This window comes from Sinocyclocheilus anshuiensis, unplaced genomic scaffold (assembly GCF_001515605.1).
Source record: "Sinocyclocheilus anshuiensis isolate Anshui unplaced genomic scaffold, SAMN03320099.WGS_v1.1 scaffold329, whole genome shotgun sequence".
In the NCBI taxonomy this organism is placed as follows: Eukaryota; Metazoa; Chordata; class Actinopteri; order Cypriniformes; family Cyprinidae; genus Sinocyclocheilus; species Sinocyclocheilus anshuiensis.
In genome coordinates this window covers 1,062,894-1,079,296 of record NW_015540881.1, presented here as the reverse complement: position 1 = coordinate 1,079,296, position 16,403 = coordinate 1,062,894, and the positions used below count along the sequence as shown (strand labels likewise).

Genomic DNA, 16,403 nt, shown 5'->3' with positions numbered 1-16,403 from the left:
TCATTTTACAATCCTGCTACTAGCATTTTATTCAGACTAAATCCCCTTTAAATCGGGTGAGAAAGCGTTTTTTTTTTTTTGAGTAACTTTTGCACATCCTGTTATGCCGGGCTGCATAGACGCATTTTGCAGCATTAAGGTTAACGATTAATTGATCGTTAATTTAAACGACGATCGATCATGGAAATGATCGAAAATTAACATCCCTAGTTTGAACTCAGACACCATTGGAGCAGCTCTATTAGGTAATGGTGTAAGCAATCTAGTGGGATTGAGAATAAGGATTATGTTTGAGAGGTATTTGGGGGCTACATTTGTAAGGTCTTTATAAACAAATAGCAAATTTTGAAAAATCAATGCAGTATTGAACCGGTAGCCAATGCAAAGAGTGTAAGATGTGTGTAATATTATTCCGTTTATTGCCCATAAGCAAACGAGCAGCCACATTTTGGACCATTTGAAGATGGGAAATGGAAGAGACAGGCAACTCATAAAACAATGAATTACAATAATCAAGCCATGACGAGATAAAAGCATGGATAACAATTTCAAAGTCTTTTCTACATAAGTAAGGTTTGACTTTGGCTAGGGATGAAGGTGATAAAAGCTTGAGCTAAAAATAGCATTAATTTGCTACTTTTAAAATAAAATGTTTGTAATTTACTGGAGAAAGATAGTTTTAAAAATTACTATTACTTTTCTGCACAGTAAAATAATTTAGTGCTTGGCATAACTAGAAAAATGTATGTTGTTTATAAAAAAATACCCACAGTGTTTTAAGATTTTATTACTTTACATGTTATATAGAAATCACAATTTTAAAATTAGGCTATCTCACATATCCAGGGTTTTCTAGACTGTGGAAATTCGGTTTCTTCAAAGAAAAAAAATACACTTATTGAGAGGGTGAATTAATCTTGATTTATCTCATATATTGTTGCTTTAGCTTAATTTAATGCTTGTTTGTGTTAATTAAAATTATTTTAAGTTATCTTGAGGCCCCCTTTGAAATTTGCTGAGGCCTCGTCCCTCTGAGAACCAGTTTTAAGATATGTATTTGTGTGTAAAGATGTCCTGTGCTGTTACTGTCATAACACTCTGATTATGAATGCTAACTCTGGACATTTGTGGGCAAGATAAGCCCAAATATTGTATTATATATGTATTAGATGCCACTTTATTCTCTCTCTGGTTAAAACAATCTAATAACTCTTGTCTACTAGCCTCTAACTTTTCATCAAATTTGATATCATCTTATCTAAATGGATTTTCACACTCATTGAAAATCATTAGTAGCTATTTATTCAACATCTGGGAAGGGTTGCACCAGCCATTCCTAAGTTCTTACATAAATTGGAAAGTCCACATTAGTAAGGCTTAGTAAGTAACTACTAGCTGGATGGTAACTAACTCTGTACTGAATTCTGTTGTTAGTAGGTTGTACAATTTTTATGGTTGATTTTATTTGACATGCACAATATGGACCGAAGCACACAGAGACATGCTGTTTAGGTCGGGCTTGTGTTGTAGAGCTGCTAACAAAATCATTTAATAACATTATATTCTTTCGCTTAAGTTGTAAATGAGTGTGAATGTCAACATTATCATGTATGTCTAAAGGATTGAGGTCTGTCATTACTCTCATCAGGTGTGACATCAGCCCAGCCCACAGCGACAGTGAGCGTTCAGCGCCGCCATGAGAATGTAGTTCCTCTGATCCTCAACACAGACTCCCAGCAGCACCCGAGTCTTCAGCAGCTGTCACCCACCCTCTCTCCTCCGCTCTCTCTCGCACAGGTAACACTGCTCTCATTACTCCAAGTGTTGAGCTGGTGTTACAGAAGAAACATTAGATGTTAATCTAATCACTCAGATGCTAATAGAGCGTCTCAATCTGGATCTGTGTTGAATAGGCGGTGACGATAGACGCCATGATGCTGGAGCAGCAGTTGGCTCAGTATGCGTTCTTCAGTCAGCCGTCCACACAGACACAGGGGGTCGGTGGGTTTCCCCAGCTCCAGCAGAACACCCAGCTGCCACCTGTCTCTGGCAGCCAGACGCAAACCTCTGTGGGCATTGATATTAACACGGTAAGATCACATCTTAACACTTACCTCCATTTACGGTCTGTCAGTCAGATCATACAGGGCTCTAAATGGTTTAATTTAATTTAAAATGATAATACATACTGTACCAGTCAAATATGTGGGCATACCTACTCATTATACATACATGCAGAAAATAGCAATAATGAGTATGTAGTGGGGAAAAGAAGCTAAATCAAAATTGTTCTCAATTTTAGCATTTTTTTTTTTAAGTCAGCTCCCTTTCTCTCTGCACCTTCCGTTTTTCTCACTAGTATTTAAATGATTGGAGTTCATATGTTTGCCATGTACTTGTTGGCTGACTTTCTTCCACTGTTTTATGGGAGCCAATTTCCATCTCAGAGTAAATTAATTGTGTCATTATTTCTCACAACTTTATTCAACTTTATCACAACATTATTAAAAATGAAACAGGTAATTGTAAGATAAATATTCAAATGAAGTGGCATTCTCACAATATTTTTGTTTGTTCTCACAATGATTTGTTTTATTTTTAATGATGGGTAAAGAAATATGTGAGATAAAGTCACAGTTGTGAGATTTGACTTTAATACTTTTCTGGTCCATCTTCAGCCATTTAAAAAGAAAAGAAAAATAACACTACCATTCAGAAGTTAGTGGTCAGTAATAAGAAATTAATTTATTCCGCAAGAATGCATTAAATTGATCAAATGTGTCTTAAGACATTTATAATGTTCCAAAAGATTTCTATTCCAAATGAAGTTCCTTTGAACTAGGGATGCTCATTTCGGTTAATTGTCTAGACCGACAACCGCTGCTCGTTATCCGAACATTAACCGTTAACTGATAAAATTAGAATTATAAATTAGTATTTAAAAAAAAATAGAATGGACAAGCATCTGTGATGTTGCATTAAAAATACAAACAAATATTTTATTTTAACGTGGAAACAGCAGCATACAGAGCAACAGCAAAACCTGGATTCACAATCCTCAAATTATCACACAACAGCAGCGCTTCTGAGAACAGAGAAAAATAGTGAAAGTGAAAGTGACGTGACATGTGGCCAAGTATGGTGACCCGTACTCAGAATTCGTCCTCTGCATTTATCCCATCCTAAGTGCACACACACAGCAGTGAACACACACACCGTGAACACACACCCGGAGCAGTGGGCAGCCATTTTTGCTGCGGCGCCCGGGGAGCAGTTGGGGGTTCGGTGCCTTGCTCGAGGGCACCTCAGTCTCAGTATTGAAGGTGGAAGAGAGCGCTGTACATTCACTCCCCCCAACGACAATCCCTGCCGGTACGAGACTCGAACCCGCAATCTTCAGGTTACGAGTCCGACTCTCTAACCATTAGGCCACGAAAATAGAATAAAATAATATAAATAAAACACACACTGAATCCTTTTATGCGCTTTGAAGAACGGCATAGCCATTTTCCTGTCAGACATTAAAATATAGCAGGCCTACCTCAGTGTACATGTCTATTTTTTTTTTTTTTTTTTTAAGTAACATGTCGACATACGGATAGACTGGAGCGCTGCCTGCTAACTGCTAGACCCACAGCAAAAACACCATCACAAAAATCCCGTCAATTTGCGGGTCGGGACTTTTCATCCACTGGTCATATGTTTCTATTCACCGTGTGTTTGCAGCAGCATTGAGCAATATAGCCAATCACAGACATATCTGGTGATTTCATGAATGCAATCCACTCGCCACCCAAAATGCCGGTGTTCTGTTAAGTTCTGCTGAGTTCTACGCATTCACAAATTCTCTCTTTAAACAAAGAAAGTGCAGACATGATGTAAATAAGAGTTTAATTGTGCAGTGTAAAGCTTCTTTGATTATTTTTAATAAACTTTGTGAGATTGCGATGATTTAAAGTAAGATGAGTGACAGCTTTCCAGTGATTATAAAGGGTGCGCCCATTGCGCACTATAATCCATTCAGAATTGACATACATTCACTCACAGATTCACTCTCTGGTAACCATTTATCCAATATTGCCACTTGCCATTGTGTTGCGTATACTACATCAGTTAACTAGGCTAAGTGAAGGTGTACTGTATATGCACGCTGCACGTGTCGACATGCTCCCGGGAGTAAACAAATACTGTATGTATGGCATTATTTTTTCCTTTACCATGCAGCAAACTTAAAAAATATATGTAAAAAAAAAAAGTTTAAACTGTGTAACTGTATTATTCAGTTAAAAAATTCTTACTTTCGGTTAACGGTTAAACGGTCAATATGAGCATCCCTACTTTGAACTTTGTTTATTAAAATCCTGAAAAAAAATCTATCATGGTTTTCCACAAAAATATTAAGTAGCACAACTTTTTACAACATTGATAATGGTAAGAATTGTTTCTTGAGCAGTAAATCAGCATATTACAATGATTTCTGAAGGATCATGTGACCCTGAAGTAATGGCTTTTGAACTCTGCCATTACAGGAATAAATGGTGTTTTAAAATATATTTAAATAGAAAACAGCTATTTGTATGGAAGCCCGTTTCCGCCACTGAATAAAAAATAAAAAAAGGTTATTGCGACTTTATCTCACAATTCTGACTTTTTTTCACAGAATTGCTTGATATAAACTCACAATTCAGACTTTTTTTCTCAGAATTGTGTGATATAAACTCACAATTGCATGTTGTAAAGTCAGAATTGCGAGATATAAACTCACAATTATGATTTTTTAACTCGCAATTGCGAGTTTGTATCACGCAATTCTGAGAAAAAAAGTCCGAATTTTGAGATAAAAAGTCGCAATTACCTTTTTTATTTATTATTCAGTGGCGGAAACGGGCTTCCATATATTTGTAATATTATTTAATATAAATAAAATATTTTTTAATAAAAAATATAAATTGTAATATTATTTCACGATATTACTATTTTTACAGAATTTTTGATCAAATAAATGCAGCCTTGGTGAGTATAAGAGACTTCTTTCTGAAACATTGAAAATTCTTACCGACTCCAAACTTTTGAATGGTAGTGTATGTAGATGAACTTTATAATATCTGTCAAATTAATTTCAAGCATATATGAACACTGGACAGGCATTTAGATTAAACATATTAAAATCATAAAAAACACATTTGAAACACGTCCAGACATTTGACTGGTCGAGTAAGTAATGAAATTTAACAAGCTGTGTTCCTTCTTTCTCAGTTTTCAGCTTGTTCTGTTTTTAACACCTCCTCAGTCTTGACAGAATGAAGAAATCGGAATATCATACTACCAAGTAAAGATGGGAAAAAATATATATTTCCATTTATAAAGAATCAGTGGTCTTATAATAACAAGGTCCTAGTAAAAATGTCCTGGCTGCAGAGTTTACATGACAAGAGACATTGTAAATTGTTGAGAGCCACAGGCCACATACCCTGAGTCAGAGGTCCCCTACAGGGGCTCTGCTGGTCTAACTTGGTGTTGTCCCGTATAGGCTGCTTCCCTCCAGCAGTACCGCTGTAGGGTGGGGTCTTCGGCCAATCAGTCTCCAACCTCTCCGGTCTCCAATCAAGGCTTCTCTCCGGGGGGCTCGCCTCAAGTAAGGGCGAATCCAGCAGCCGCTGCTTCCTCCTGTAGTTTGTTTTGTTTGGAGCCGATCTGGAGCCTGTCCCTTTAGCTGCTCTGTGTGTCCCAAGTCCAGTCGTGTCTCCCAGTCTCTCTGATCCCGGCTGCTTTGCTGTTTGTCTGAGCACCACTTACACGTTCTGTGTATCATGCTGACTAGCGATATATGCCAATTTTAATGTACGCCATACTCAAAGTGCCATTGCTGTTATGCATCCTTTCACCGGATCATGTGCATATTGTGCATTTTGAGCAAAATTGATGGTTGCGTCAGTATGACAAAAATTATTGTCTTGAAAATGTTTAATTATTGTATTGTAAATGCTTTGAACCATGAAATAATTACAGATTTGAGGATGTGTATATATATATATATATATATATATATAAAAACGCTGCTTCAGCCAAAAGCCTAGAAGAGAATTAATAGAAGAGACATTTTTCAGAATGCAGACCTCTCCTTGTGTTTGTGAAAAAAGAAAGAAAATGTTGTAGAAATACAGTATTTCATTCAAATTGAAAATGTACAAGTAAATTACTTTATAGATCAATAATGGCTCTGCAATCTAAACAACATAAATTTTGTAAATTAATATTGTACTATATGCATGTAATTACATGGCATACTAAACTGCAACATTGAGTTTTATACAGTATGTATCAGAGGATCTCTGCTCTGTCTTTATCCAATAATGGACCTGATAAAGGTTAGAAATCCTAGTTGATATTATCAGACAGAATTATATAGTCTTATTTTTTTTAGTCACTTTGCCTGTAGCCAGGAGTGTCCAATCCTTGGTCAATGTCCAGCAGAGTTTAGCTCCAACACACTTGGCTGGAAGTTTCTAATGAGTCTGAAGACATTGATTAGCTGATTCAGATGTGTTTCATTAGGTTTGGAGCTAAATTTTGCAGGACAGTGGCCCTCCAGGAACAGGTTTAGACACCCCTGTCTTTGGGCAGAGTTCACTGACTGCTGCAATGGATGCCACAGTCTGTGTGTGTCATTTTCTTTTAACATAAAAAATCACAGATTTTTGCTTTGTAAGGATTCTGTTAGAATCCAGATGGAAAGTTTTAGAGTGGGAATAATGGTGTGCAACTCCTTCCTCTTGGTCTCTAAAAGCCATTTTGTGTTATTTTTTTTTTTAGATATTTAGGCTTTGTTCATCTGTTGCTTTAACAAGGTGTTACATTTCTGTAGAGTACACTTGCAACATATTTTTGTGTTTGAATGAGCCAAAATGTCTTCATGTCAAACATGGTGATGCAGAATTAATGTTGTCATCTTGCATCATGAATTGTGACGCATAACTTTTTCATGGATTTAGATCCTCTCCTGGGCTAAATGTGTTGTTTTAGGGCCTTGGTGAGTGATTTGTAGTGATTATCTTGAGCCTCTTCGTGGATGGTTATTTGTAATGTGTTCTTGTTTTAGCACTCATCCATTCTCGGAAGTGTCTTTGGTGATGCCTTTTACGACCAGCAGCTGTCCCCTCGGCAGACCATCGCTTTGTCTCAGCAGGTGAGCTCATTATGCCTGTGATATAAATTATTAGAATTGTACCTTAACTGCTTTAGCCCATCTGGAAGATTTCAAGCCGCTGGTCACATAAATATAAAATTTTAGTGCATTTCTATGTCCATATATATATACAGTGCTGCTTGAAAGTTTGTGAACCCTTTAGAATTTCCTATATTTCTGCATAAATATGACTCAAAAGTCCCGAAAGTAGACAAAGAGAACCCAAACAAACAAATGAGACAAAAATATTTTCTTTGCAATTTATTTATTGAGAAAAATTATCCAGTGTTACATATCTGTGAGTGGCAAAAGTATGTGAACCTTGGCTTTCAGTATCTGGTGTGACCCCCTTTTGCAGCAATAACTGCAAGTAACGTTTCTTGTAACTGCTGATCAGCCCTGCACAATGGCTTGTAGGAATTTTAGCCCATTCCTCAGTACAGAACCACTTCAACTCTGTGAAGTTGGTGGGTTTCCTCCTATGAACTGCTTGCTTTGGGTCCTTCCACAAAATTTCAATTGGATTAAGGTCCGGAATTTGACTCAGTCATTCCAAAACATTAACTTTGTTCTTCTTTAACGAACCTGTCTATAAACAATTAATTCCTTGCTCCTTACATGTACAAACCACTAGAGGGCAGCTGAAAGCTTTGAGATGACAGGCGAAGTGTTTTCTGTCAACTATTCTTCAATAGTGTCACAGTGGGAAAAGCACATGCTTACAACACAAAAGAGACAGGGGCATAGATTTGATTGTCTCCATCAACCTTTACTGTATTGTTATTGAATTTGTTTTGATTCTTTAGCTGGAGCAGTTTAACATGATTGAGAATCCCATCAGCTCAAACAGTCTGTACACTGAGGGATCCACTCTGAACTACTCTCAAGCTGCGATACTAAACCTCACCGGGAGCCACGGCAGCCTGCAGGACGCGCAGCAGCTAGGCTACAGCAGCCATGGGAACATCCCCAACATCATTCTCACAGGTATTGCATCTGCCCGGTTACATATTGCATAATATTGCATGTACCTTTGCTGCACGTGTGCTGATGATGCTGCAGTGAAGCCAGACATCAAAGAGGTCCCTTTAAAGGTTTAGCATATTATATTACCCATCTCTTAGTTGCAGGAGAGTCTCCCCTGAGCCTATACAAAGAGTTGTCCAACTCTCTGACAGGTGACGTGAGCTTTGACGCAGATTCCCAGTTCCCGCTGGATGAGCTGAAAATCGATCCGCTGACGCTGGACGGCCTGCACATGCTCAACGATCCAGACATGGTTCTGGCCGACCCTGCAACAGAAGATGCTTTCCGGATGGACAGGCTGTAAATCTTTAGGTATACCATGTTCATTTTTCCTTCTTTGAGATGGGTGTTTAAATGGGAGAGAATCAGCATGTCTTGGGGACACTTTGACCCTGTTTCTCAAAGCCCATCCTCTGGGAAGAGATTGCTGAGAATGCTGCCACAGCATGCTAGGGGAAAAATAGGAAAGCAGTGCTGCGACATCTAATGAATCAACCTTTTGAGCAAGCAGCCCATCGTTTCTTAGGATAATACACTCGCACCTCAGCAATTGTGGTTCCTTTAGCTCTATAGAGAGAATGTGACACTACATAAGAGCCCTCTTAACATTCAAACATGTGTTCTTCCATTTCATTTCCTCCTTCTGATGCCTGCCATACATGCCTGTTGCTTTCCTTTTTCTTTAAATACGAATATTTAGTTATGCACTTTTATACATGCATGTGCCACCAAAAACATTGTTTATGATCCGTTTTTAATTTATTTTCCTATACAAATATTCCTTGCTTGTAAGAACATTAATGGTTAAAAACGGAGTGTTAATCCTCCCCATTTTAAGGGCAGCTTTCATGCACCTGCAACACGTTAACACTAATGTACTTCAGTGCAGTCTGAACATATGATTGTAATGTTTTATAGATGTCTAGTTTTGTCACGTCGTTCTCAGATAGTGGTACAGTGCTAATGTGGCTCAAGATGATCAAATTCATCTGGCTGAAAAGTGTACAACTGGAAATCGTAATATCAAAAGACACATTTACACGTTTAATGGGATTATTCATGCAAAAATTAAAGTTCTGTTATCATTTGCTCACCCTCGTGTTGTTTCAAGCCTGTATGACTTTTATTTGTGGAAAAAAATATTTTTGTCCATACATTGAAAGTCAGTGGAGTCCAAAGCAAACCATTTGGACCCCACTGACTTTCATTGTTTTGGAAAACACTTTTTTGTCACACACAAAAAAAAAGAGACCCATACAGGTTTGGAACGACAAGAGAGTGAGTCAATGATGACATAACTTTTCATTTTTGGGTGAACTATCCCTTTAAAATGTGCAGTATATTCACACAAACAATGTAAAAGGCAGTAGCTAGTGAACAACTGCCTTGCAATTTGTTATGCATTAGGAAACCTTTTCATGCCAGTAATGTGGTGTTTTAAATCAACAGACTTGTATATTAAATGTACAGTATGTAGTGTTAAAGTATGGCCTATAATCTCAGCCATGGTAACTGGTACAGTCAAAATGATGCTACAAACTTTACTTTTTAGTTCCTCGGTTTACTCTGAAAGAAACACGAAGACAGTATGTGATCATGATGATCGTTTGCATATATGTATCAGAACTATTCACTGCTACGTACAAGGGGATAATCGGATTTGGATTAATATCTATGCAAAGCATAATCAAACATACTAATCACAAAAATACTAAAGAAAAGGCTCAAACAGACGTACGGCTTTTACAGCATCTGTGGGTTCTGAGTCTGTGCAGCTGAAATTTACTTTTCCAAAAAGGAAAAAAACAGAAGCAGTTAATGCATGAAAACCGTTTCGATTCTCCATAAGGGATTCTTCTTGTAAGGGATCTGATTGCACCGTGTACATTTCCTGTATAAAAAAGCATGACCTACATGTGCTTTGTCTCTGACAAACTGTTTTCATGAGGATCATGCTTCATGTGTTCAAAATGTACAATAATTGATGGGACGGATGTGTCAGGTAATCAGTTACTGTTATATTCTTTTACTTGACTGCCTCATTGAAAAGAATAGCGTTGCTGAAACCAGAATGTATTTCATCATTTTTATGTAGGACCAAACATACTGAAACTAGCATTATTTTTGTTACTGTGACGTTTGTGTACCTTTCCACGTGTTTAATAGTTGCCCTCTGCTTTTCTCCATTTCATTTGCAAGAGGCTGCATTGTACAGAAACTCATAGCTATTGAACTGTGAGCGTTTGTTTTATTTGTTTTATTTTGCATGTCTGACCATCACAAGTATTGGTGATTGATAAGCTGTGCACTTTTATCTCTTTGATATTTTATTTTACATCTCTATATATATATGTGTTCTGCATTTGTGAACTTACTACATGAAATCACTTCCTACATTTACTTGGCACTTTAATTGATACCTAATCCATTTTTTTTTTTTGTTCACCCCTCTGAGTGACTGTTAAGTGCACTGGGTCTATTTCCCCCTCTGTTTGGCCGACTTTGCCTTCTAATCTAAGACAAGTATTTTTGAAGGGGAAAGAAGTATATGTTGTCTATTTATGATTTTATACTTGGTCAACGCAAAAAAACCCACTTTTTTATGTAGTGTTAGGAAAAAGTATAAAAGTACCCCGATATTAACGAAATGCATTTAAGAAGGCAGGTTACCTTTCTGCATCTCAGTTCACCATAATAGACCATTTTACCTTTTATAAAGCTTCATCTGTGGATCATAGTGTATCATTACCATGAACTGAACCAATCCAGAACATTTGTGGTCCAGAAAGGAGAGCATGCAGACAAGACAAAGTCATCATTGTAACCCATAACTTATTCAGTATCTAATGAATGCACAGTCTACATGTATATAAATGCTACACTTATACATTTCTATATTTTAAAAAATAAGAGTAGATCATAAAATATCAGGAGTATGTAAAAAAAAACCAAAAAAAACTATATATATATATATATATATATAAAACATTAAATGAACAACATGGAACTGTGTGTTTTTACATTTTAAAATGCTTGAAGTGGACGCTATACTGTCCCTCCGTTCAGGGGTTTCACACTTTCCTCAAACTCATGGTTTAAACACACAGATCTGTGTTCATTATCAAGTGGGCTCACACTTCTAGCCAAATCATAAAAGAATCCCTGCTGCAAATGTACATGCAGTTTTGCTTTTCAGCCTCTATACACTGAACCTTGTTGAAGCTTTGTGAAATAATATCTTCTTATGTCTTTGTTTTGTAGTATTTGCAGTAGAACTATTAGTTTCTGGATGATATTCTTTTATTTTGTGTTTTGTGTGCATTGGGAATTTGATGTTTAAGTACTGTAAAAGTTGTCTTCACATGCTCAAGGTCTGTTTGCTGCAGTGTGTTGCAGTTTTGTGATTTCTTTGCGGTGGTTGCTTTATCCAATCAGTTCCTAGATTTCCAAATATCTGACTTGGCCAGTTTTCTTTGCATTCAAAAATATTTTCACAAGTGTCCTAATAATGCAGAAAAATAAGAGATCTTTATTTTGCAGGATAAAATTGAAAAACGGATGTTTAAAAAAAAAAAAGTAAAAATTATTTTGATCTGAAATCTGAAGATATCCTGTTTAATAGCTTGATATGAACAGAAATATATGCGAAGTATTCTATAATTCGCACCAGTGAATACACTTTAAATTTAAAATAGTTTATTTTTGTCCCAAACAAGAATAGGTTTTTAATTGTGCAAATGCTTATTTTTGAGTGTGCCAGTAGATTTTGAACCATCTTTAACCTATTCAAAAAAGTTTTTTTTCTTAAGATGAGGCCTAATCATAGTTAATTTTTTTAAATTAATTTGCACATCATTCATTTGCCAAAATGCCCAGTTTCATAGGGCCAGAAAAATAATAGTGCAGAAAGTTTGCTTGTATACTATACATGCATTCTTTCTCTATAATTGACAAGCCATTGAAAAAAGCCAAAGTTTGTTGTTTGTATTTTTTAAAATTGAAGTTATGCTTGGTCTGCTACTGTTATGTCTTTAATATAAAGATGCTCTTGTGCAATTGTCAGTTTGCCACAGAGACTACCTAGTGTCTTTTGTTGACCAATGGTAAGAATTTTCTTTGGTATTTTAGGACAACCGTATTTAAAAATGAAGCAGTTATGTACCTTGATGTATAATCTCTCCCAGGGCCAACCATTTACATGAGACTCTATATGTCTTCAGCCTTTAACACTGAAAACCTGCTTTATATTGGGTGAACTTTTGCTGCATGGTACTGAATATTAAAATACCCGCAAGTCTCGATGTGATGTCCTGCTTTTTCGCAGTTATCAAGCTCCGAGTATATCTGAACTCTGCTAGTGCATTACTAAAACTTTTGCAACTGGAAATATCATTTTTGATGAAGTGGTTTTGTATTATTTTTTCCTTTATATACAAAAAAAAAACATTGTTACAGTGCTAAAGAGACAACTTGATAATGCAACCCAGTGGAACTGAAACGCATTCATGACAAAACTTTAAAATACTCTACAGTATGTGCATTTAATGAATGTGAACTGTCTCGGTGGTTCATATCTATACAAAGGCAGCTAATTTCTATTTTTTCAATGTATGATAATTCAGATGTTGCACATACATTTGACTGCAAAGTTCAGACGTTAATCCAATTGTTTGCAACAAGACATAACTCTACTCACCAAATATGCAAACCTAGCTTTCAGGAACATAGCCTTGCAGCTTTGCGGTTTGATTTATCTGACCCTTTAAAACAAAAGGAAAATATGTTCCCATTACTATATGTTTTCTATGAAAAATAGAAAACAAAATAATAAAAAAAGAATATAAAACATTGTGGGCTTTGTAAGTGTGCTACTTATTTAAAACAAAATGTTATCAAGCTTAAATTCCATTGTCCTTACTGTATTTTTCTGTGTGGAAGCTTAAGTCTTTGTACCTTTGCATTAATATTTGTTTATTGAATTGAATAAAAATGTTAAAAAGCATATTTGTTTGTATGATTTTCCTCTGTGCTCAGAGACATTCAAATAGAGAAGTTAGGTCTGTGCTTATAACTATTTTATAATTATAGACTCCATACATAGTGTAGTAATATTGAAAAGAACTGTTATAGAAAATAGATTCATAAAGAGAAAAACAAATATATTTGCGAACTGTAAGTGATAGTTTTTTTTTCAATAGTCGTAGGATACAAAAATAAGTCTATTTGTATTCTATTATTAGGGAAAGTTCTGTATACATAAAATAAATGGTCTTCATTTGCATTATTTTTTGTTTCCTAGATATTAGAAGGCTATTAGAAAATTGATATTCTTAAATATGTTGATAGCACAGTGAAGTGACATCCTTTTCCTCTTTTCTTTTTGTTATTTATACTTTTTAGTTATTGTCTAGAACCTAAAATGTTTATCTACGGTTTGTATTATTTGTAACATGTTCATTGTGTATTATATTGGATATTTATCATGGTGCTGTTTATATCATGTGCATATATTTAATATATAAAACTGTCAGATTTCAACGCATTAGTTAAAAAAAACAGTAGTTACTGTGTTGGTTGTCATGTTCTAGTAACCGTCTGCGTTCTGCATTGTTTGTCTGGCTGCTGAATTGATTTGAACCTGCGTGATGGCGTCACGCGGCGTCGCGCTCTCCCATAATGCAGCGGGCCTGAGGTTTTGATCCAGCGGAGTTCCTGAGATCGGTGAGAGCGCTCGACGCAATGAGGCGGAGAGACCCGACAACCGTCGAACCTTCATCTCCCAACTGAACACGCACACACACAGACCATTTCTCAAGCCAACAATCACATCAGAAACATGTGGTTCCGCTACTTCTCAATCCTCCCGAGAGGTCTGTGAGTTCCTGCAATCCATTAAGCTCTTGAATCCGGAGGATTTTTCCCCCGTCGGCCGATTCGCACCGAGCAGGCAATGACAACGGCCTCCGCAACCCCGCAGCAGATGAGAGACCGGCTGCTGCAGGCCATCGATAGCCAGAGCAATGTGAGTAACCCGCTCACTCTCCTGCCGACCAAAGCTGACTTTCCCCGACACGACACAGTTAGAGCCTTATTTCTCGCCGCCAAACGCCGCATCGAGCGTCTGAGTGTGTGGCAGAGCAGATGTGGAGCTCCCGTTAGCAGTCCGCTAACTGACGGAGCCACATTTACCCCGCGCTACGCTAACGAAACAACCGGACAGGCGCGAGATAACCCTGCTTTTCAAACATTAGCATACTTTAAGAGCTTTTATAAAAGCAGCCACCTCGATTTAAGGTGCATGTTGCGATCAGACACAGATGACATGTTGTGGGAAGCCTGTTGTCCGCTAGCTGCTTCATGTCAAGCTATCAGCTATTGAGCTTTGGAGCATATTTAAAAAATTCTCGGCTCGTTTTGTAAGTTTAACAGAATCTCTAATGCCGCAAGTGAACATTGTCTGTTGTTTCCTGCTTATACACGGCATATCTTGGCTAATATGAGCTCGGTATATGTGGTTAGCTGACAGTGGCATTAGCAAAGCGCTAGCATTTGAATTCATGCTGAGAGCAGAGAGTTAGCTTGATTTTGAATCACCAAGAGAGATTAAAACTCTGTCGATGCCTTCAAACAGTCATGTATTTGTGGTCTTGGCTGTCCTGGGTGTTTGTGAATGTGTGTGAACTAACCTGAGCACACAGCTGGTAGCTGTTCCGGCTACGTTGCTGTGCTAACTGGGCACGCAGACCTATCTAGAGCTAACCTGCTGGCTGACTGGAAAATGTGACAGCCACATTGAATGTTTTACTAGGCTAACAACTCGCCATAAAAATGAGGAGCTTGAGGGGAATAATCAGTTTAAAGGGTTTAGGAAATAAACAATCCGTGTAACTGCAGTCACAATAAATATTCCCAACTTTAGGGTTTTAGTGAGTTTGCCTTCACTGGAGATTTTATGGTGAGTAAACACTGGTCGGCTTAAAAGATGTTTAATTCTTAGTGCATTCTCTTGGGTGTTGTTTGGCTATGGATGTTCATGCAACGTTTATTGCATTGTTACTAGTCTCTTGGGGTTAAATTGGTAGGTTAAGGTCAGGAGGATCAGAATGCTGCCCTGGAGTAAATAGAGGGTAAACATGTTGTCTATTGATTGAAGTGTTCATGAACAGTTTCTGCTTCCTTCCACAGATTAAAAGTTGTTCAGACGTTTTCCACACTCACTCTAAATGAAAGGTGCAATGTCTATGACACACCATATTGTAACAGATAAACTATAGTACATCAGTTCTGTTTTAATATTTTATGTCTGACACAAGAGTGTGGAAACATAATTTTGGTTGTGTGCCAAGTGTCGGTGTGTTTTTGTTTTTGACACTGAGAAACTTCAAGCGATATTCTTTATAGCTAAAGACTCGAATACACTACACTTCTTTACAAAATTACTACAGATTTTAAAACCCTAGGTATCATACACTTGCTGACTTCGTAAATGCTTACAGAAAAAATAGGGTATCATACACTAAGGCTGTATTTACACTGCAGTTCTTGATGTCCTTTTTCAATTTGTTGACTATATCGGATTTTTTGACGACCAGCTTACATCTTCTTTTAAAAGTGACCCATATCCGATATCTGCTTTTACATTAAACCATTGGCAAAACATCCCAGGGTAAATCTCCTTCAGATGGAGATTTACTGCTGATCACAGAACCGTGCTTCACTGAAAGCTACGCATGACAATAGCAGCTTCTGTCGAATCGCGATCTCGATTCCATTTCGATTTATCGTGCAGCCCTAGCTCAGACTTTGTTTCATACCAGAAGTAACCTGCTCTGTCTTTCCTGTTGGCTCCGCAATGTATTTTTCACTGCTTGAAACGTGTGAAACATGGCTTGTTGGACATGGCAACAGTAGCTAAGGAGGACGGGTTTTTGCAAAGGGTCAATTGCTATTCAAAACTAGCCCAATCCAGGGCTCGCAAAATTTCAAAATCCCTGGTAGCCCTTCGGGCAGGTACACTTCAGATTTTGGTAGCCCGAAAATTAATTTAACTAGCCCAAATAAAAAAATACCTTTTTTTAAATATAGAAAATCAGATAGTAGTTTAAATGTCAATCAAAAATATTTTCAATACACAAATATCAACAAATATGAAGGAAGGAATTTTATTTAACTATTTACAGGGTATCTGCAA

The 16,403-nt window shown here is 37.1% G+C and overlaps 1 protein-coding gene and 1 pseudogene across 2 annotated transcripts in view; both read left to right on the top strand.

Moving 5' to 3' along the window:
* LOC107688473 (CREB-regulated transcription coactivator 1-like) overlaps positions 1-9,338 on the top strand; it is a 14,250-nt pseudogene extending 4,912 nt beyond the window's left edge.
* A 4,486-nt stretch (positions 9,339-13,824) lies between these two features.
* The window catches only part of crsp7 (cofactor required for Sp1 transcriptional activation, subunit 7), an 11,115-nt gene continuing 8,536 nt past the window's right edge, over positions 13,825-16,403 (top strand). The window contains exon 1 of one of the 2 annotated variants that reach the window (XM_016486145.1): positions 13,825-14,234. In XM_016486145.1, coding sequence (XP_016341631.1) covers positions 14,163-14,234 — 72 coding nt within the window. In that variant the 5' untranslated portion in view covers positions 13,825-14,162. The remainder of the gene's footprint in view (positions 14,235-16,403) is intronic. The other variant, XM_016486144.1, reaches the window with a different exon arrangement.